Source organism: Pongo pygmaeus, chromosome 18 (genome assembly GCF_028885625.2).
Source record: "Pongo pygmaeus isolate AG05252 chromosome 18, NHGRI_mPonPyg2-v2.0_pri, whole genome shotgun sequence".
In the NCBI taxonomy this organism is placed as follows: Eukaryota; Metazoa; Chordata; class Mammalia; order Primates; family Hominidae; genus Pongo; species Pongo pygmaeus.
Window position 1 is genome coordinate 2,160,088 of NC_072391.2, and position 21,006 is coordinate 2,181,093.

Genomic DNA, 21,006 nt, shown 5'->3' on the forward strand with positions numbered 1-21,006 from the left:
ACTGGAGGCGGGGGCGGCCGGGCGGCGGGGGCGGGGAAGGGGCGGGCGCGGGGGCGGTGCCGCAGCCCGAGCCCGAGCCCGAGCCGGATCCCGAAGCGACGGGAGCCGAACAGGAGCCGCCGCCGGAGCCGCCGCCGAAGCCACCGCCGGGTGCCCAGCGCCGCCGCCGCCCCAGAGCTCCCCCGCGCCCCTGCCCGCGGGCGGCCGGTGGGCAGCGGGCGCCATGGCCACGCCGGAGCCGCTGCGGCCGCGCCTGTGCCGCCTGGTGCGCGGAGAGCAGGGCTACGGCTTCCACCTGCACGGCGAGAAGGGCCGCCGCGGGCAGTTCATCCGGCGCGTGGAACCCGGTTCCCCCGCCGAGGCCGCCGCGCTGCGCGCTGGGGACCGCCTGGTCGAGGTCAACGGCGTCAACGTGGAGGGCGAGACGCACCACCAGGTGGGGGCCAGCGCTCGCCCCCGGCCCGCCGCCCCCTCCCCGAGCGCGTCCGCCTGGGGCGAGCAGGGGTCGCACGGGGGCCTGAGGGGGCTCCCGCGGGGAGGACGCGGACGTTGTCGGGAGGCAGCGGCCCGGCGCCTTCGGAGTCCCGGCGCAGGAAGCTCAGTCCTGCACGGGGCTGGGGGGGCATCCTGGCAGGGAGGGGCCCGCACTGCGGCTCCTGGCCGCTGGCCTCGCTCTTTGGTCGCGTTTTGGCCTCAGTGTGCCGTGAAAGAGGGTGTTGGGCAGCCTGGAGCCCCTCCGGAAAGGTGAAGACCTGGGTGCTTTTGCCTGGGTGTGCGTGTACACGTGTGCGTGTGAACACAGCTGGGCGTGTGTGTGCAGGTCCCTTTGGGGTCAGCCATGTGTGCACGCGCCTGCCTGTGTGTACCCAGGAGAGGTCGCAGTAAGGGCATCAGTGTGTCTGCACCTGTGTGTGTGCTGTAGTGTGTGTGTGAGTATACAGGTCTGCACGTGTGCGTGTGTGTACAGGTCTGGACTCCTGGGCGTGTGAGAGCTGGGCTCTGTGTGTGTGCACGCCTGGCTAGTGTACTCATCACTGTGTGTCTGCAGGCCGGTGAGTCTGTGTGTCTGTACTCTAGTGTGTCCCAGCTGGTGTGTCTGGGACCAGGCTGAGTTGGCCATTGGTGGCAACCACATTCCTTAGCTACAAAGGCACTGCCCCTCCTCAGAGGCTGCCTAGCCCGGCTGGGGTTACTGGCCGGAGCCTCCTGCCTCCTGGCTAAGGAGAACAGAGCTTTTTCTCTGTGGGTTCTGACCCCTGAGGTGTGTCTGTCTCCCACAGGCCAGGGACTCCCTTCAGACCCTGGTTGGGGTCCAGCGTCCACACACCCCTTGTCCTCCAGGTCCCCTGTCCCTCACAGCACCGATGAATCCATAACCTGTCTACATGGCTGGTCCTGGAACTTAGAGATTAGCAGGTTGGTTCAGCTGGGCCTGGAGCTGGTCTCCTGTTTACCTGGTACCTTGTCTGTCCCTCTGTGGGCCGGCCCCATGCCTTCCACCCAGAGTGTCCGCTGGGTAAGGTTGTTTGCTGAAGAAGGTGGGGATCAGGCCAGGGGCCTGGACCTGAGGGATTGAGGGTAGGGCTGGCAGGGCCGGGTCCAGGCTGCTGTTGGATAGTCACTGCCAGCCTCGCCCTGGGAACACCTGCTTTTCCAAGGCCCTGTGGTGCTGGTCTCTGAGGACTGGACACACAGACCATGGTGGACTCTCCCCACTGCCCCAGGAGGGCGAGGGGCAGTTACTGCCCCATTTGACAGTTGAGGACACTGATGCCAGAGATTGAGGGTGACTTGTCTGGGACACATAGTCAAGAAGCAGCTGGACACTGGGTTCCTCTTGTCTCACTCTGGGTCATGGGGAGAGAGGAGGGCTGGAGGAAGATGGGCCTGGCTCAGTCCCTCCTATCTGTTCACCACCCCTGCTGAGCCCGGCAGCTGGTGGGGAGCCCTGTCCACCCTCCCCCAGGTCGCAGGTGGGAGTAGGGCTGCCCCTCTTCCTGCCTGCTTCCCAGTGGGCACTGCTTTCTCTCTGCGGGTGTGTGCTGGCCCCCCGCTTGGTCCAGACACTTCACAGGCACCCGCACGCACACGCCGACGGCCACCATGCCACAGCTGTCCACAGGTGCACCTGCCCCTCCCCCTCGCCGGCTGCACCTGAATCCTGCTTCCCTGGCTGTGTGTGGGTGCCCGAGCCAGGAGCCCAGCCCTTCCCCTCTCTGCAGGTCCAGTGGGAATGGGCCCATGGCCATGGCCTGGAGGTAGATACAAGACCTAGGGTCAGGGATTTAGACTCCGCGCTGCACAGGAGAGAATGACAGGAATGGGCACAGACACACTCAAACTGGGGCCCAGGGAGACACCCCTCTCCTTCAAACCTGGACGGAGACACTGACTTTGAAACAGATGGATGCATGCACGCACAGGGACAGGCAGACTGAAAACCTGAAGGTCCACTGTGCACCATTTTTGTCACTTCCAGACAGGACTTACCCAGTGGCCCTACCCTGCAGCCCCTTCCCAGCCCCGCCTGGAGAAGACCCTGGGCTAAGGGCAAGGCTCTGGGAGGACCCTGAAGCCCTCACAGCCTGGGCCTCAGTGTCCGGAGCCCGGGTGCAGAGGGAGGGAGCCGCTGGAGTCCGGGGGTGGGGGGCGGGGCCGGCAGGCCTCTTGGTGCAGCCACCCGCCCATGCAGACCAGCCGCCTGCCTGCACACCCGGGCCAGCCCAGAGTGGTGCCAGTGCCCATGTGCTGCCTGGAATGCGGGCCACTGACCCGCTCCTGCCGCCCATTTGCCCCAGGTGGTGCAAAGGATCAAGGCTGTGGAGGGGCAGACCCGGCTGCTGGTGGTGGACCAGGAGACAGATGAAGAGCTCCGCCGGCGGCAGCTGACCTGCACGGAGGAGATGGCCCAGCGAGGGCTCCCACCCGCCCACTACCCCTGGGAGCCGAAGCCGGACTGGGCACACACGGGCGGCCGCAGCTCCGATGCTGGCAAGAAGGTATGGCGGGCTCGGCCCACAGGGACCACCCTAGCCTCTCCCAGAGGCTCTCTCAACTTTTGACGACGATCTTTGCCTCTGGTCACCTCCAGAAGTCTTGGTCTCTTCTGCCTTTTGGGGCTCCTTTTCTGCCCCAGGGACCATCCTGTTGGCCATTGGGGGCCACTCTTTCTACCCTCAGCCTGTGTTTTAAACTGGGTAGGGTCAGGGCAGCCTGGCCTGTTCCTCTTCACCAGGATGCTCCAGAGCCACTTGCCCTATCGAAGGGTCACTCTGACAAGCTGCCGCCTCCGCAGCCCCCAGCCTCATGGCTGAGGAACCCTGGGAAGAGGCATTCCAGGTCTGTGTGTGCCCAGCTCTGTGCCTGTGCTGGGTGTCATCCGTGGCTCTGTCCTTGTCTCTGTCCAAGGCGCCTGCGTGCTGGGAAGGCCTGGGAGACGGCCGGCCTCCGCAGGCAGCGCCGTGGTTGGGGAAGCCTAGGAGGCCACTCTGCCAGGCCTGGCGTGGGTGGAGCTGGGAGCATGGGAGTGGAGTTGGGGGTCCAGGAGGCTCCAGGGTGAGCCCACTCTTCCCCCTAGATACAAGGGAGGGCCCTGGGACCCTGTCTGCTGTTCCTCCTGGACTCCTGCTGGGTAGCAGTTCCTCCTTTCTCTGCCCTTGCTCTCAGCCAGGAGACCCAGAAAAGTACAGGGGCGGCCTGCTCCACCTCCTGCTAGGTGGCCGACTGGGAGGGGCGGCCTGGCAGGCCTTGGGGGCCAGGAGGAACAGCCTGAAGCTGTCCTGTCTTCCTGGAGGCCCTGATGGCATTATCTCCACGCTCTCTCTCCTTTTTTTTTTTCATTTTCAAAGAGATCCCTGGCCGGGTGTGGTGGCTCACGCCTGTAATCCCAACACTTCGGGAAGCCGAGGTGGGCGGATCACCTAAGGCCAGGAATTTTGAGACCAGCTTGACTAATGTGGTGAAACCCCCGTCTCTACTAAAAATACAAAAATCGGTTGGGCGTGGTGGTGCATGCCTGTAATCCCAGCTACTTGGGAGGCTGAGGCAGGAGAGTCGCTTGAACCCGGCAGGCGGAGGTTTCAGTGAGCCGAGATCCTGCCATAGCACTCCAGCCTAGGCGACAGAGTGAGACTGTCTCAAAAAAAAAAAAAAAAAAAAAAAGGAAAAGAAAAGAAAAGAAAGAAATCCCTTCAGGGGATATAAGTCCAGGGGTTGGCCAGACCCCACTGTGAGAACCGCACCTGGGGCAGGGGTGTGGGATCTGGAGTTTCTGAGGGTGCAGGGGATCTACCCATTCACGGAGTGTGGGATCTGGAGTTTCTGAGGGTGCAGGGGATCTACACTTCCACTTTCTCCCTTTCCCAGACATCACTGCTGAAGGTGGCTGCCCCTGGGAGCTGAGTCCGGGGGGAACGGCTTAGCAGAGAGACAGCATTCCCTGTGGGGAGCCCAGCCTGGGCACAGGCCTGCCCATGGGACCTGTGGGACCCATTTTGTTCCTGGGGCTTGAGGGCAGGCCACGGTGGTGCTCAGGGCCAAGGTGCCCAGCCCAGGGCTGGTGGGGGGGCTGGCCTTGCAGGGGGGCTGGCTGGTCCCAGGCCCCTGTCTCCAGGCTGAGGGTTGGGGCCTCCCTCTTTCCCAGGCACCTTCCCACCCCCAGGAGGAAGCTCCCCCTCTGCATCAGGCGTTTGTCCATTGATTTGGACACAAATGCATGGTTCACCTTCCTGTGGAAAAATCCGGCCCTCGGACTTTATCTGGAGGGTGCGGTGGCCGAGGCACCTTGCCTTGGGTGGGACCTTCCCCCACTGCTATTTCAGGCTCTGGGGGCTGCAGGAAGCCCTAGGAGGGGCTTCCTCTGGGTGTATTTTTAGAGGAACAAAGGGTGGCCTGAGTGGCAGGTCCGTTTGTGCATGAGTCTGGCTGGGGACAGGGGCTCCAGGAGGTCAGGGGGCACCCAAGGAACAGGGTCTCCCCTTCTCTCTTCTGGCATCGAGACCTGAGGTTTCTTTTTCTTTTTCTTTCTTGGCTCACTACAACCTCCGCCGTCTGGGTTCAAGCGCTTCTCCTGCCTCACCCTCCCCAGTAGCTGGGATTACAGGCGCGCACCACCACATCTGACTAATTTTTGTGTTTTTTAGTAGAGACGGGGTTTCACCATGTTGCTCAAGCTGGTCTCGAACTCCTGATCTCAGGTGATCTGCCCTCCTCGGCCTCCCAAAGTTCCAGGATTACAGGTGTGAGCCACTGTACCCGGCCCCCGAGATCTGAGGTTTCATTTCTTTCTTTTTTTTTTTTTTTGAGACGGAGTTTCACTCTGTCGCCCAGGCTGGAGTGCTGTGGTGCAATCTCGGCTCACTGAAATCTCCTCCTGGGTTCAAGCAATTCTTATGCCTCAGCCTCCTGAGTAGCTGGGATTACAGGCGTGTACCACCACACCTGGCTAATTTTTGTGTTTTTAGTAGAGACAGGGTTTTGCCATGTTGGCCAGGCTGGTCTTGAACTCTTGGGCTCAAGTGATCCGCCTGCCTCAGCCTCCCAAAGTGCTGGGATTACAGGCGTGAGCCCCTGCGCCTGGCTCAAGACCTGAGGTTTCTTCACCTGAGCTCCCAGCATGGGCAGGAAGAGTTGGGACTCACCTGACCTCCACAGAGCAGGCTCAGATCCTGCCCTTCTCAGCCTGGGTTCAGGGCATGCCTCAGATGGTCAGGGAGCCCAGGAGGGCAAAGCTTACCTTGAGGGGATGGCTCCAGTGGGGGCGCTGGTGGCAGAGAGGCAGAGCCCTGGGAGGGATGTGTGTAGGTTGTCTTTGGTGAAGGATGGAGAGGGCCCAACTTTGGGTGCCCCCTGGGAACTAAGGGTGGTTCTTGGTGTCCTCTGTCCTGGCTGGGGATAGGGGAGGTGGGCAGAGGAGGACACTGATGTGGTTGGCCCCTCCTTTTGGGGGCCGTGAAGCCCTAGTTAGTGATGACTCAGCCCTGGGCCACACCAGGCTGGGGGTGGCCGCAGCTGCAGTGCAGCTGATCCTAGTAGTGATGACAAAGGACAGCCCCCAAACAGAGATGGGGTGGCCAGCGGTGCCAGGCCCTAGAGGTGGTGGCAGACCCTGAGCCACCTAGCCCATGTCTCCACCCCCGTCTGGAGGGCCTTGGGGGCTAAGAGCAGGTGAAAGGTGACAGTTCTGCGGGAGGTGGCTGTGTGGTTGGGGCGCAGTGCCTGCGGGGGCTTCCGGGCTTCCCGGCTCTTGCTCCTCTGGAGCCTCAGCAGGACTGTCCTGTGTTCTGGGGCCGGGACTCCTCCCTGTCCCCTCAGCCCTGGGTCCTGGGGCAGGGCAGGGCCTTCCAGCAGCTTCCTTCCTTCCTTTCTTGGGACGGAAACCTAGCTGGGTGGGGGGCGCCGGGCTGGAGCCTTCGCAGGGGAGTGGGCTCAGTCATCACCCTGCTCCCCAGAGTGACTCAGCCCCCACGTCCCCACCCATCCCCGGGGAGCCAGAGACGCAGAGGAAGGTAGATAAGTGGGGTGGCAGCCTGGGTCGGCCAGAGAGTTCAGGCCACCCCGGCCGGACGCCTGCCACTCGCTGCTGCTGTGCCGCTGTCATGGCGCGCTCCGGGAGTGCCACGCCACCTGCCCGGGCTCCAGGAGCCCCTCCACGGAGCCCGCCCCAGAGGCTGGTACAGGTCAGGTGGGGTGGGAGGAAAGGAGGGCTAGGAGGAACCAGCAGCCGCTCAGCCTCCCGGGGTGGAAGGAGGGGACTCCGGGACCTTGATGTAAGCAGGCTGGTCCCTGAGCAACAATGAAGGCCTTTCTCTGCCAGGGCTGGTGCGTCACCATCTGGGGGGGTGCCCAGGGTACCCCCATGCCAGCCTTTTTGTCCGGACACAGGCATGGCTGGGGGACCAGGGATGGTCCAGCTCTGTGCTGGCCGCCGGCGGGGAGGGAGCCTGGAGCCCGTGGGAGCCAGAGGGCCTGGTGGGAGGCGGCAGGAAGTGCCAGGGCAGGGAGGAGGTATGTGAGCTATGAACCCCGCCCGAGCTCCTCGGCTCTCTGGGCCCCCCTTCCCCATGAGCCCACGTGCTGCCAGCAGCCCACCCTGGCCCCTCCATTGCAGCCCCTCCACCTGAGGGTTTAGTGCCGTGCCTGGCGCCACCGGGACCCTGCTGACAATGAAGGGGTTTAGGCTTGATGATAGGCAGAACTTCTTGCCTTGTAGAGTGAAAGAAGGCTGCTTCTGGACAGAGGCAGAGGGGTGGCCAGAATGACCCTGAGAACACTGAGGGGTCCTTGGCCTGGCCTCAGGGCCCCAGACACCCACCAGATCCTGCTTCCTGTCTGGTGCCCTGAGAAACCCTGCCCTGCAGGCTGCTGTGCAGGCGTGGGAAGGGCTGCCGGGCCAGCACTGTGGGGCTGGCCGCATGTGTGGGCGGCTGTGTATGTTTGCAGGTGTATTTGGACGTCTTGTGTCGGTGGCTGTGTGATGTGTCTTTGCCGCCTGGGCCCATGTCACGCTCCCATCTCCCCCACTGAACTGGGCTTCTGTCCCCACGCCTTCTCTCCGTCCCAGGCCAGCCTGGGGGCTGTGCTCCACCTCCCCTCCCGAACTGAGCTCCTGTCCCCACACCTTCCCTCCGTCCCAGGCCAGCCTGGGGGCTGTGCTCCACCTCCCCTCCCGAACTGAGCTCCTGTCCCCACGCCTTCCCTCTGTCCCAGGCCAGCCTGGGGGCTGTGCTCCACCTCCCCTCCTGAACTGGGCTCCTGTCCCCACACCTTCCCTCCGTCCCAGGCCAGCCTGGGGGCTGTGCTCCGACTGCATCCCTGAGGGGCACTTCAGTGTCAGGTGTTAGGGTCAGCCTCGAAGCCCCATGCCTGTGCCACCAGGTGTGTCTGGGGGAGGAGTGGGTCTATGTGGTGGGGCCCTGGAGATTTTGGGGGTCTTGCACCCTCCAATTCAGCCCATGTGGCCCAGCTGAGCTCCTGTGAGGCCAGGGAGCCACAGCCTTGTCCCTGGAGTTTCTGGTGTGACAGGGGCTGAGTGGTGGCCACGCAGAGAGGGTTCAGAGGGTGAGCAGGAGGCTCCAGATGAGGCATCTGGCAGGCTGGACAGGAGAAGGGTGTTCCAGACCAAGGGCAGGTCCTGAGCCCAGGGGACAGAGCACTAGCTGTGTGGAGAAGGACCCCCGTGCTCCCTTGGCGGGGCGGCCCCCCCCTCACTGATGTGGCCGTTTCCTGTCCATTGGGGTTTGGAGTGAGCTTGAAGGTGGGTGGCTGGAGGGGTTTGGGGTGTCTGAGGCCTGGAGACCTGCCCTCCTGAGGTCTGAGCGCCCCTCTTGCCATGCCGCCCCAGCCCTGGCCTGGCCTGTGGTCCCTCAGGGACACACAGGGAGGTAGGAGGTGAGGGAAGGGCCCTGGCAGCCCCCAGCCCGCCTGCACACTCTCCCCTGCACACGCCCTCAAGCCTGGCGCTCCCTGGAAACCTGAGCTGCCTCCCGCCTGCTCCGGCCACCGCCATGTTTAACTGAGCACGGGCAGCCGCTGGCCACCGCCTCCGCACCCTGGCCCACCCCCTGGCTGGGAGGTGGTCATTGGGCCTGGCCCTGCCTGCATGGTCCCCTGGCCCAGAGCCCTACTGCAGGATGCCGGAGGTAACATGGGGCAGGGCCTGGGATGGTACAGGGGGTCCTTCCGGGCACCAGGAGGTCCTCTGTGCCCCGTCCACGCTAAGCTCCTGCCCCAGCCCCTGCTTGCTGGGCCCACGGGGGTGGGGCGGCTCATTTTCCCGGAATGTGAAAGCAAACAGAGCCGCCACCGCAGCCAGCCTCACGGAGGCCTCTGGAGAGAAAACAAAACTGCTGGCCTAGGAGCGCCTGCCCCACGCTCTGGAGGAGAGCCCGGGGCAGGGGGACGCACAGGCAGAGCCCTCAGGGACAACCGCCCCAGGAGGCCGACAGTGACAGTTCATCCCACCTGGTGCTTTCTCCCACCCTGCCTGTGTGCCACGCTGGCCTGGAGCCAAAGGAATTCTCCCAGCAACCCAGGAAGGCGGCTGGGCCCGTCGGGGAGGCTTCTGGGTTTGAAAACAGGCTTTGCCCAAGTTCCCACAGCTAAAGCTCTGTCCCAGGCAGCCTGGGTGCCTGGAGTGTTTGCCACTGAGACCTAGGCCTGCCTGTGGGGGGCATGGTACCGAGTTTGGGCAGTGGTGGCGCCACCGGGGAGTGGACTCTGGAGGCGGGAGGCTGGAGCCAGAGACTGACCCTGTCCATCGGGCCTGCAGGATGTCAGTGGGCCCCTGAGGGAGCTGCGCCCTCGGCTCTGCCACCTGCGAAAGGGACCTCAGGGCTATGGGTTCAACCTGCATAGCGACAAGTCCCGGCCTGGCCAGTACATCCGCTCCGTGGACCCGGGCTCACCTGCCGCCCGCTCTGGCCTCCGCGCCCAGGACCGGCTCATTGAGGTACCGGCCCACCAGGGCTGCAGGGTGCTGGGTGCCCCGCGCCTGTCCACGCTGGGGCCTTGGGTCCTTGCAGGGAGGAGGGAGACGCTGGGAACCTGAGCTGGTGCGCCTCCTGCTGCCTCGGTGGGCGGTGGCTGTGATGAATATTTGATGCCACACCTGGCCATGCGGCGTCGGGGGCTGTTTGGGCCCACGGTGGGGCTGATAAGTGCTGGTGGTGGCAGGTGAACGGGCAGAATGTGGAGGGACTGCGCCACGCTGATGTGGTGGCCAGCATCAAGGCACAGGAGGATGAGGCCCGGCTGCTGGTGGTGGACCCCAAGACAGATGAGCACTTCAAGCGGCTTCGGGTCACACCCACCGAGGAGCACGTGGAAGGTGGGCCACGGCCCAGGGCACAGGGTGGGTGCGGTGTGGTGGCTGAGCAGCCACTGACACGCTGTCCCCACAGGTCCTCTGCCGTCACCCGTCACCAATGGAACCAGCCCTGCCCAGGTGAGAGGGTGGGTGCCCATGAGACACAGGGTGCCTCTGGGGGTACTGAGGCCCGACGGAGGCCCCCTTCTCCCTGGAGATCCATCCTCGAGGTGTGCTAGTGACATCCGATTCTGGCCCTGTCACTTCCCTTTAATGCCCCTGTGGGTCTCGTCCTGGGTCAGTGCCACACACAAGCCACATGGGGTGCCTGGGGTCGGGGCCACTGCCTTCCGTCCTCTCCTGGGCACCACCTGGTAAGGAGTTGCCCTCCAGTCTCTGCCTCCTCAGGGAGCTGGCGGTGGCCTCACCCCAGGCGTTGCTCACGCCGGCCATTCCTGCACCCGAACCCCCTCTGCACCATGAGCCGGCCAGGCCACTTGCCTGTCACTGCCAGGTGCCCGGTGCCTGCCCCGCCACATCTGGAGTCCACCAGAGGCCTGAGGCCCCCTGCTGAGTGGAGGAGCACACACTGGTGGGGCGTGTGCCTCTGTGCACGTGTGTGCGCGTGCAGGTGTCGTGTCTGTCTGTGAAGCCACAACCTGCCCTTGGTTTCCCAGCTCATTGGTGGCTCTGCGTGCTCGTCCCGAAGTGACCTGCCTGGTTCCGACAAGGACACTGAGGTATGGATGTCCTCCTCCACTCCTGAGCTCACACGTAGGGCTGCCAGGGGCCTTGGGGTGGGCGTCTGTGGAGATGTCAGCCCGGGCAGTGGGGTCTCTGCTTAGGAAGCCCTCGTGAGCCCCAGCCTCAGCAGGCAGCCTCTGTTGGTTGCTCCCTGGGAGGGGCCACCGTCTGGGGTGTGGGACTAGGGCTCACTGCAGACACCTCACCCACCGTGCTCACCCCAGGATGGCAGTGCCTGGAAGCGAGATCCCTTCCAGGAGAGCGGCCTCCACCTGAGCCCCACGGCGGCCGAGGCCAAAGAGAAGGCTCGAGCCACGCGAGTCAACAAGCGCGCGCCACAGATGGACTGGAACAGGAAGCGCGAAATCTTCAGCAACTTCTGAGCCCCTTCCTGCCTGTCTCGGGGCCCTGGGACCCCTCCCGCACAGACCTTGGGCCTCAGCCTGCCCCGAGCTGCCCCAGCCTCAGTGGACTGGAGGGTGGTCCTGCCATTGCCCAGAAATCAGCCCCAGCCCCCGTGAGCCCCCATCCTGTCCCTGCCCGCCAGGTACTGGGGGCCTGCAGCAGCAAGATGGGGGGAGAGAGACCCAGAGATGTGAGAGAGAAAGGCAGAGACAGAGACACAGAGAGAGAGAGAGAGAGACAGAGAGAGAGAGAGAGAGAGCGCGGCGGCCGCAGGGTGAAGGCCTTTGCTGCTCTGCCGGGGCCTGGTGACTGAAAGGAATTTGTGTTTTTGCTTTTTTTCCAAAAAGATCTCCAGCTCCACACATGTTTCCACTTAATACCAGAGCCCCCCCTCCCCCCCCCGCCGCCAACTTCCCCTCCCCCTTGGGACGCGCTCTAAATAATTGTAATAAAACAAACCTTTCTCTGCAAACCATTTCCTCCCCACCCCCTCCCCTCAGCAGCAGCCGTCCTGAGTGGGAGTCCCTGGGACTTCCCAGTGGCCGAGCTGGGGCCCCCAGCCTGTTCGTGGGGACCTTGGGTAAGGCCAGGGAGGCCTGATGTGGCCGTAGGAGCTGCCCCTCCCCACCTGCCCTGGTGTGGGGGTCCCTACGCTACACCCTGTTCCCCACCCAGCTACCCTGTGCGTCTGTGCCCTGCTGGGGGTCTGAAGCGCAGGACCTGGGCTCTCCTAGAGGCCCGAGGATGGAGGCCCCACGTCCCCAAGGAGGGCGGCCTCTGGACAGGCCCCTCATTCTGCACGGCACCTCCCAGGCCTGGAGAACGTAGGTGTGTGAGAGCGGCACCCGGGAAGGACTCCTGGCCTCTGGCTCAGCCCTGCCTGGCAGGCTCCCCCGTGGACACCCTGTTGACTGCACTTCCCTCCCGGGCCCCGCACCCCTGAACCGACCACCGATCGAGTCCCGCACCCCTGAACCGACCACCGATCGAGCCCTGCACCCCTGAACCGACCACCGATCGACCGGCACCACTGTTGCCTCATAAGCCATAGCGCATGCGCGCTCTCAGAATAAACAGGCCCTGCCTGGGACCCACACGCCTCTGTCTTTTCTGAGCCTCCTCCCCGAGGGGTGAGAGGAGTGGAGGGATGAGGCTGTTCCAGGGAGCCCCCTCCCCGAGTCTCAGCAGCTGGAAACGGTCTCGTTCCTAAGCCCGTGCCCTGCATCCATCTGCTCCCAGCCCTGCTCCATCTCCCCCACCGGCCCCCATGGGACCCCCTGCCCTGTGGCACATCCTGGGCCCATGCCCATCTCTCTATTTGGCAGACTCAGTCTCCCACCTTCACCTTCCCTGTGAAGCCATCTGGCTCCACGCAACACCCACACGGGCCACCCTTTGCCCAATTCACCCTGCGACCCGTAGCAGTCACAGGTCAAGCTTTGTACCCTGTGGCGCCCTGCCTGGGTCCCCAGTGTCCCTTTCAAGGCCGGGTAGCTCTGTAAACAGGGGTGGGACCCTGGCAGAGGCTGGGCTTTGAGGGCATGAAAGTTGAGGAGCTGGCGGTGTCCGGGCTGGGAAGCTGGGGGGCTGGTGATGGATAGCATGAGGGGCCAGGGTCCTCAGCCAGCTGCCCGGGGGCTGCTTGCTTCCCCAGCGGACTTCCAACAGCTGGCTGCAGCTGGCTTTCCCCACTTCCTCCCTCCCACGTTCATGCACACCCCCTCCCCCTCCCTGAGTACACAGCAAAGATTGTCACGTCCCCAGCCAGCCTCCCAGGCAGCCCTGCTCCAGACACGCGAGCACGGGTGTGTACGCACACACCCTTGTATGCGATTCCCAGGCTCTCTGCCCCCTCAGGGACAGACATCAGCCAGGTCCCATCTGCAAACACACCAAAGCTTTATTTAACAGGCGTAGCTTCCTGAAACGTAAAGGCACTTCACAGACGCTGGCCACAGCGGCACCTCGGCGGAGCCACGCGGCCATCAGAGACCCTGGGCGGCTGGGCAGAGGGCTTGGTTGAGGCAGGCCTGGCAGCGAGGGCGCACAGGCAGACAGGTCTGCTGGCCGAAGCCCACCAAGAGTCCATTGATCTCGTGCCACAGCTCCCTGTGGGGGTGGGGAGGTCTCTCAGTGCTGACGGAGGGAGGGCGGCGTGAGCTCTTCTCCCCTAGGAAGCCCCCCACATGCTCATACCTGGGCAGCCACTCCTCCAGGGCGGCACGGGTCTCCTCTGGGGATTTGGTCGCTTTCTTGGTCCACCTCAGCCGGTTGGCGATTCTGTGCACGTGTGTGTCCACTGCTGCTGGGAGGCCAAGCGGGGTGAACGGGCACCCTCCACCAGCCCAGCCCGTGCCCCTCCCCGCCCAGAGGCGAGTCTGCCACCACCCCGTGGCCCTCCAGTTAGACACTGGAACCGCAAAGCCCTGGCTGCAAGACTACATGTGACCATCTTGGCTGCCCCTGAGGTGCTGGGGTAGGGGCTGAACCGTCTGTTGGGGTGCAGGCCTCCCTCCCATCACCTGAGCCAGCCTGGGGGGGCTTTGTTCTGGGCCGCCCACTCCTGCCAACACTGCCAGATGGGTGTGTGGGTGGTGGGGTCTCTGCTCTGGGCAGGGCGTGGGGGTGATGACTCGGCTCTGCTTGGAGCTCTATTCCCCACAATAACAGCGACAGCTCGCTTGGATTGCTTGGACAAGCACTTGCTGGGGGCCAAACCCTGCCAGAGAGATTGGCCAGCTCAGTGAGTCCTCACGAGGTCCTACGGATGCCGAAACCTAGGCCTGGCAGGATCCCGATTCCGAAGCACCTCTCAGCCTTCAGCCTCCCCAGGAATGTGGCCCCGTCCCGGGAAGGGTCCATCCAGGCTTCCCTCTGTCTGTCTCCTGTGGCCTGAGGCTCCTCTCGGCATAAGCACTGGCTCTGGGCACCAGGCTGGGTGGCAACAGCTCTGCCCGGCAGGCTGGCATGAGGTCACTGCCTGTAGACCCAGCACCTGCCACTGCAGCCGTCAGGGACAGAGCGGGAGCATGGCCTGGCCAGCCACAGCTGCTGTCCACCTGGGTTCTGGCTCCTGCTCCCCTCAGCTGACCACTCCAGGCGCCTGCTCATCGGGGTTCCCTTCTCCCACCCGGTGGCCCCGGCCAGCTGCAGCCCCAGCCCTGCCTCCTCTTCCAGTGTTTCCCAAAGAGATAAGCCGAGCCCTGCACCAGCTCCTTCGCTGCTGCCTGGAAAAAGGTGTCCGAGGGTGTGGAGAGACCACAAAACCTGAGGGGTCACATCCCTGGGGCTCTGAGCCTCAGTTTCCTCCTCTGTAACACGGAAGTGGCCATGCTTCAAGGCTGAGTCAGGCCACGTCATGCTGTGTGAGCCTCCTGCCCACCTGGACAGTGAATGAGGAGGACTGCCTCACCCACTTTGTGGCCAGAGTTTAGAGAAGCCAAGGGCCTGGCCCAGAGTCACCCAGCCAGGAGGTGCAGAGCTGGGACCGGAGCCAGCAATCTATAGCTGTGGCATTTTTTTTTTTTTTTAAACGGAATCTTGCTCTGTCACCCAGGCTGGATACAGACAATGGTGCGATCTCAACTCACTGCAACTTTCGCTTCTGGGTTTCAAGCGATTCTCCTGCCTCAGCCTCCCGAGGAGCTGGAATTACAGGCTCCTGCCACCACACCCAGCTAATTTTTTTTTTTTTTTTTTTTTTTTTTTTGTGAGATGGAGTCATGCTCTGTTGCCCAGGCTGGAGTACACTGGCGTGATCTCGGCTCACTGCAAGCCCTGTCTCCCAGGTTCACACTATTCTCCTGCCTCAGCCTCCTGAGTAGCTGGGACTACAGGCGCCCGATACAACGCCCGGCTAATTTTTTGTGTTTTTTAGTAGAGACGGGGTTTCACCATGTTAGCCAGGATGGTCTTGATCTCCTGAACTTGTGATCCGCCTGCCTCGGCCTCCCAAAGTGCTGGGATTATAGGCGTGAGCCACCGTGCCTGGCCACACCCGGCTAATTTTTGTATTTTTAGTAGTGAGGTTTCACCATGTTGGCCAGGCTGATCTCGAACTCCTGACCTCAGGTGATCCACCCACCTCGGCCTTCCAAAGTGCTGGGATTACAGGCTTGAGCCCTTGTACCCAGCCAGCTCTGACGTTTTAATTGAGAGTGTTTCTCTTTCGGGGAACCCCTAGGAGGCAGCCCTGGGGTCTCCTTGCAGGTGGTGAGGCCCACAGACACCTGGAGAGGGAGGTATTCCCGCATGCCTGTCTCTTGTGTCCGCTGCTCCCAAAGCCCATTCCCTGCATGGCTGCAGGCAGGGACCTTCCCCCACAGCCCTGCCCAACCACGATGCAGCACTCCAGGGACACGGGCAGCTGAGGACAGCCGCCCAGATAAGCTCAAGTGTCCACTGAGAGGCTGGCAGGTGGTGACGCTGGGAGTCTCAGTGGGGAGGAGGCCCTGCCCTGGCGCACCTGGCCTGGCTCTGGCTCTGGCTCTGGCTCTTTGGGGCTGCTGCGGCTGTTCAGCCTCACCAGGTGGCCACCTGCTCAGAACAGAGGCCCTCAGCCCCTGGTGGCCCTCTTGTCCACCAGAAGGTGCTGGAAGGCCCCCCCACCAGCACAGGCCCCCTGCAGGAGTCCCAAAGGGGCCTGGGATGGGGGCACACAGAGGGCAGGGCCAAGCCCCGGTTTCTGGACTGGCTGGGCCCGGCTGCGTGTGGCCTTAGGAGCCCCAAATCCTCTGGACAAAGCCGAGGAGGAGGCAGCCCCACCCCAAACCCAGGGGTCTGTCTTCACCCAACTGCCAAGAAGTCTCCGGTGCTAGGAAGACACACCAGGACCTGGTAAAAGGATTCAAGGAGGGCCCTCCCCCCAGCGCCTCCCTCCCCACCCTCCCCTCTTCTCCCTCTCAACCATCCCCCCCTTCTCTCCCCAGAGCCTCCCTCCCCACCCTCCCCCCATCCCCCCAGTGCCTCCCTCCCCGCCATTCCCCCAGCGCCTCCCTCCCCACCGTTCCCCTCCTGTCCCCCCCAGAGCCTCCCTCCCCACCCTCCCCCTTTCTCCCCCCAGCACCTCCCTCCCCACCCCACCTGCTGAGGGGATACTCTTCCTCCTTCCTCCTCAGCCGTTATCTCCCCACTCTGCCCTCATCTCATTCCAGAACTTCCTGTTCCTGGTCCTCTCTCTCGCGTCATGGTTTTGCAGATGCTGTTCCTTCTGCTGGGAACACACTTCCTCCTCTTGGCCTGGCTCACCCCACCTTGCCCTGCAGCTCTCAGCTGAAGGATGACCTTGGGGGCCTTCCCAGAGGCCCTGGGCCCAGGCCAGGCCCCAGCAGCACCCTGCACAACCATCAGTGTTGCCACCCCACGAGTGGGGAATTCCTCGCTCCACGTTTGTCCCGAATACAACGCAGATGGAGTCCAGCTCTGGGGCCTCTCTCAGAGCCCCGCACAGAGCAGGTGCTCAGCCCATGTGAGCTCCTGCCCCAGCACCTGTCTGCGAGTGGGGCTGGCGTGGCTCAGCCCTGGGAGCACCTTTCTGACTCTATGGGCTGGGTGGAGGATCAGGATGCTGGAAGTGGAGCCACAGGTCACAAGGATGTGGGGAATCCCAAGAGCAGCCAGTGAGCTGGAGCCAGCCCCGCCCTCCTGCACGTGTGCGCCACTCACCAATGCCCGACACAGTGCCCCAGGCCACAGCCATAGCCAGGTGTGCCATCTTGGGCCCAACACCCGGCAGCGCCACCAGCTCGGCCACGGAGGCTGGGATGTCCCCACCGTAGCGCTGCTGCAGGATGGCGCTGGTCTGCTTGATGTATTTCACCTTGCTCTGAAAGACAGGGGTGGGTTCAGCCTTGGAGGCAGGGGCACAGCCCAACCTGGGAGGACGCAGCCCCCAGGAGACCCACAGGTAGCCCGAGCTACCTGCACCTGCTGAGGACATGTGCAAGCTCAGCCCCCGCCCCCCAGGAGGCAGGAACAAGCGGAGGGCAGCAGGGAGGCCCAAGGTAGGCCTGACCCCCTCCTCCCACCCATGTGGGCCAATGACGCGTGTGTAGGGGTCTGGCTTGGGTTCCCCTGCCTGTCATTCCCTGCCAGCACCCAGGCCAGGCCAAGCAGGCCAGCCGCTCCCAGGAGTGGGGCTTGGCTGCACCTGCGCCTTCAGGAAGGAGGGCTGGAGCTGGGGCTTTCCCACCAGCTGCCAGGCCTGCCGGGTGGTTCCCATCCTGTGCCTGAGTGGAGAGGGCTATTTAAAACTCATCTGAGAAACTGCGGCCCACGCGGGTGCAAAGGGGAAGCGGCCCCACCCACCAAGCTGCTTTCAACAGATCCGCCCACCACCATCCAGTGCTCGGCGGGGTTGGGGAACAGCCTCCCCAGGGCTCCCGGAGGGTGAGGGGCTCTGGACAGGAGGGGGTGACACACCGGGAGAGGCTAGCAGTAAACAAAGGGAAAGGCGGGCGGGCAGGCAGCCTTGGTGGTGAGGAAGGGTGGGCAGGCGGCGAGGCGGGGAGGCAGAGGAAGGAAGGGAGGATGCGAACAGGAAGGCCAAGGAGCTGCTGGGACTCGGCGTCAGGCCCCAGGGCCCCACGGCCTGGGATGGAGGCTTCAGGGGGACCCCCGAGCCTGAGATGCTTGACCCTCACCTCCTGCACCGTCGCCACCCCCCTCAGCCTTCCGAGGTCTCTCTCAGGCCACTGCCACCCCTCAGCCTTCTGAAGTCTCTCTCAGGCCACTGCCACCCGGCCCCGGTTGCCACAAGCAGGGCTCACCCTCCAGAAACCAACGGGGTAGATAAGCTTGCCCAGCGTGGCATCATCTGTCTGCAGGATGCTGTCCACCGTCAGGCCCCGCGCCCGCAGTCGCTGCATGGCACCCGCCGTCACCTGGTCTTTGGTTTGGCTGGAGAGCATCAGTGACAGCAGCACCTGGTACCTGCGTACCTGCTTGTGCAGTGACAGGGACCAGGGTGGCGGTGGGTCCTGGGTGATTCCCTGGGCCAGGCTCCGACCCCGCCCTCGACACACCCTCGTTTGTTACTCTGGGCCACATTTGAGCCATCTACCTCCCCCGGTGGGGTGGGGAGGTCTGGTTTGGGTGTGTTTAGTCATCTACAACACCGGGACGATAATAGTACCCGACTCACTGGAGTAATGTGAAGCTTAAATGAATTATTTCAGTGCTTAGAATCGTATGTGGCCGGGCACGGTGGCTCGCGCCTGTCATCCCAGCACTTCCGGAGGCCAAGGCAGGCGGATCACCTGAAGTCAGGAGTTTGAGACCAGCCTGATCAACATGGTGAAACCCCGTCTCCACTAAAAATACAAAAATTAGCTGGGTGTGGTGGTGCATGCCTGTAATCCCAGCTACTCGGAAGGCCGAGGCAGGAGAATAATTTGAACCTCGGAGGCGAAGTTTGCAGTGAGCCGAGATTTCACCATTGCACGGCAGCCTGGGCAACAAGAGCAAACCTTGGTCTCCAAAAAAAAAAAACCCAAAACAATCGTATCTGGCCCATCACTACTGAACAGCCATTGGCCACTACTATTATGATTGCTTCGTGAATGATCACACTACCCTTTAAAAAAAATTTTTTTTTTTTTGAGACGGAGTCTCTCTCTTTCACCCAGGCTGGAGTAAAGTGGCGTGATCTCGGCTCACTGCAACTTCTGCCCCCCCGGGTTCAAGCGATTCTCCTGCCTCAGCCTCCTAAGTAGCTGGGATTACAGGTGCCTGCCGCCACACCCGGCTAATTTTTGTATTTTTAGTAGAGACGGGGTTTCGCCACATTGGCCAGGCTGGTCTCGAACTCCTGACCTCAGGTGATCCACCTGCCTTGGCCTCCCGAAGTGCTGGGATTACAGGCCTGAAGCACCATGCCTGACCCATACTACCCATTTTACAGACAAGCAAACTGAGGCTCAGAGAGGCCTGTATCCAAGCCAGCTGGTAGCAGAATAGGGATTAGAACTCAGCTTGGTCTAAGGGTTCCAGGCCCTGGGACTGTGAAGCAAAAGGAACTCTTCCTTCCTGATACCACACAAAGCCCAGGTCACGCCTGCACTGGGCAGAAGTTTGAGCACGAGGCCCTAAACCACTGGTGTCTTGACCTGCTGAGTGGCTACAGTGACGCAGGTGATGCTCTGGGGCACCGGGTGTCCATCCTCCCAAGGTGCTGTCTGCAGGGGAGGGTGCCAGCCAAGAGCCACCGGATAGAAAGAAAACAAGTACCTTGCTAAGAGGGGGGGTCATCTGGGCAGATGGGGCCCCTGCCTACCTTTGGGGGGGCACTGGAGTCATAGCAGTGCTCAGTCCCCAGATGGTCCACAGGTGCGTCCTTTTTGTTCCTCATGGCACGGATGTTGACCAGCTGTTGCTGCCAGCCCTGGGGCTCCCAGACTGGCACCTTGAGGGGCTCAGCCCCCCCACCTTTCTCACTGTCCGAGCCCTCATAGGCTACACGCAGTCTCTGTGCTTTCCGCGGACGCTTCACGGGGCTGTGGCTTTTCCTCGCTTCTGCAAAAAACACCACGCAGTCCCTCTGGTGGGGCCACAGGTGAAGATAGGGTAGGGGTGCCATCCCGCCTGCTAGCTTACCCCTCAGTCGTTCATGCCACAACTCTCCATCATCTAATACATTTGGGGTGCTCTGCCCTCTGCAGTCTGGGGTATGTGGGCCCTCCTTATGCCAGGGACCCTGACAAGGTCCATGTTAGCTCATGAGGACTCTAGCAACAGCCTGTACCAAGGTGCCCCCAGTACATTCTCTATACTGCACCAGAGACAATCTGCTAACACCCACATCAGGTTGTGTCACTCCCTTTTAAAAATTCCTGGCCGGCCGGGTGCGGTGGATCAAGCCTGTAATCCCAGCACTTTGGGAGGCCGAGGTGGGTGGATCACTTGAGGTCAGGAGTTCAAGACCAGCCCGGCCAATATGGCGAAACCCCATCTCTACGAAAAATACAAAAGTTAGCCAGGTGTGGTGGCAGGGGCCTATAGTCTCAGCTACTTGGGAGGCTGAGGCAGGAGAACTGCTTGAACCTGGGAGGCGGAGGTTGCAGTGAGCTGAGATCACGCCACTGCACTACAGCCTGGGTGACAGAGCAAGACTCTACCTCAAAACAAACAAAACCTCCTAATTGACTTCCGTTTGCTGTCCTAATAGACTCCAAACTCTATCCTGGCATCAAAGCTCCTGCCCCCCTGGCTGGCATCACCCCCTGCCTGCTCCCAGCCGCACCAGTTCCTCTTGCCATAGTCTGGACTACCCCTGGGGTCCCTGGGTGCCTATGGGAATCCCGCTCTGGCCACTTCTGCAGAAGTCCCAGCGGGACTAGCGCAGGGGCCCTGTCCGTGTCCCTCACTGCTCACTGCAGTGCTTGGGCCCCCAGCAGGTCCTCAACGGCTGCAGGATAAATATAATGAGTGCCATGCCCTTTCCTGTTTTCCCTCAGAGGCACCCTTCCCCGAGCTGGGGGAGCAGGCTTCTGGCTGGGTGTGTCCTTGGCACCCAGCCTCTCTGAGGGAAGCAAGTTCACTGCAGGAGTGCGGGGATGGGACCCACAGAGCCTGGAGTGGAGAGTCCCGGACAGTGGTGGGAAAGGAAGCGTTTTCTTGCTTGGGGCGAAAGGGGGCAGCCGAGCGGAGCGCCCGAAACCCAGCCCCTGCGGACCGCAATCTTTGGGAAAAAGGCGCAAGGTGGGAACGCTGGGCCGCACGTGGGAACCGTTCGCGGCTGCCGGGTCTGCAGCCCCTGCCCGCGCAGCTGGGAGCCGTAGGAGTAGGCCCGGGACTCCAGCCTGCAGCCTCTATCCTGCCTCCTCCCACGCTCCAGCCACGGCGCGGCGCTACCTGCTGCAGCCTCTCTCCTCCGGAGAGGCGCGGGCTCCTCCCCACATCCCCGCGGCCCAGCCCTGGGCCCCAGGCTCCGGCTCCGGGTCAGCATCCTCGCGCTCAAGGAGGTCATGCCGGACTCCTGCGGACTACACATCCCGGCGGCCCATGCGGCCCCGTCACGTGATGCAAGGATCGCCGGCCTTTCAGCCAGAGGGCGG

General features: G+C 62.9%; 2 protein-coding genes across 12 annotated transcripts; one reads left to right on the forward strand and one right to left on the reverse strand.

Moving 5' to 3' along the window:
* Window positions 1–68: 68 nt before the first annotated feature.
* On the forward strand, window positions 69–12,044 carry NHERF2 (NHERF family PDZ scaffold protein 2). Of its 3 annotated transcripts, XM_054454792.2 has the most exons (7): window positions 69–436; window positions 2,799–2,999; window positions 9,269–9,448; window positions 9,673–9,826; window positions 9,900–9,943; window positions 10,483–10,545; window positions 10,774–12,044. In XM_054454792.2, exons 1-7 carry the CDS (start codon window positions 224–226, stop codon window positions 10,930–10,932), a joined length of 1,014 nt encoding a protein of 337 aa, XP_054310767.2. In that variant the 5' UTR covers window positions 69–223; the 3' UTR covers window positions 10,933–12,044. The 3 variants fall into 3 exon arrangements, with proteins under 3 accessions (XP_054310767.2, XP_063511259.1, XP_054310765.2); XM_063655189.1 differs by lacking the exons at window positions 10,483–10,545; window positions 10,774–12,044 and adding an exon at window positions 10,320–10,476 and having other exon boundaries at window positions 89–436; XM_054454790.2 differs by lacking the exons at window positions 69–436; window positions 2,799–2,999 and adding an exon at window positions 5,361–6,677.
* A 792-nt stretch (window positions 12,045–12,836) lies between these two features.
* NTHL1 (nth like DNA glycosylase 1) lies at window positions 12,837–20,994 on the reverse strand. 9 transcript variants are annotated; one of them, XM_054454787.2, is made up of 6 exons: window positions 20,804–20,994; window positions 19,227–19,465; window positions 17,722–17,892; window positions 16,619–16,778; window positions 13,151–13,256; window positions 12,837–13,063 (listed from the first exon to the last, which is right to left on the reverse strand). In XM_054454787.2, the coding sequence occupies exons 1-6, from the start codon at window positions 20,940–20,942 to the stop codon at window positions 12,940–12,942; spliced, it is 939 nt and encodes a 312-aa protein (XP_054310762.2). In that variant the 5' UTR covers window positions 20,943–20,994; the 3' UTR covers window positions 12,837–12,939. The 9 variants fall into 9 exon arrangements, with proteins under 9 accessions (XP_054310762.2, XP_054310761.2, XP_063510971.1 ...); XM_054454786.2 differs by having other exon boundaries at window positions 12,837–13,090; window positions 20,804–20,964; XM_063654901.1 differs by having other exon boundaries at window positions 17,722–17,895; window positions 20,804–20,964.
* Window positions 20,995–21,006: the final 12 nt, after the last annotated feature.

What these genes read in the sequence shown, in the direction of transcription:
- NTHL1 (XM_063654899.1), bottom strand. Translation starts at nt 20,942, where the DNA reads ATGTGTAGTCCGCAGGAGTCCGGCATGACCTCCTTGAGCGCGAGGATG. An exon ending in GGGCACTGTGTCGGGCATTG is followed by an intron (nt 13,257 to 16,618) that starts GTGAGTGGCGCA and finishes GCCTCCCAGCAG; the next exon opens with CAGTGGACACACACGTGCAC. An exon ending in CTGGAGGAGTGGCTGCCCAG is followed by an intron (nt 13,091 to 13,150) that starts GTATGAGCATGT and finishes TCCCTCCGTCAG; the next exon opens with CACTGAGAGACCTCCCCACC.
- NHERF2 (XM_054454792.2), top strand. Translation starts at nt 224, where the DNA reads ATGGCCACGCCGGAGCCGCTGCGGCCGCGCCTGTGCCGCCTGGTGCGC. An exon ending in CACCGAGGAGCACGTGGAAG is followed by an intron (nt 9,827 to 9,899) that starts GTGGGCCACGGC and finishes CTGTCCCCACAG; the next exon opens with GTCCTCTGCCGTCACCCGTC. An exon ending in ATGGAACCAGCCCTGCCCAG is followed by an intron (nt 9,944 to 10,482) that starts GTGAGAGGGTGG and finishes TTGGTTTCCCAG; the next exon opens with CTCATTGGTGGCTCTGCGTG.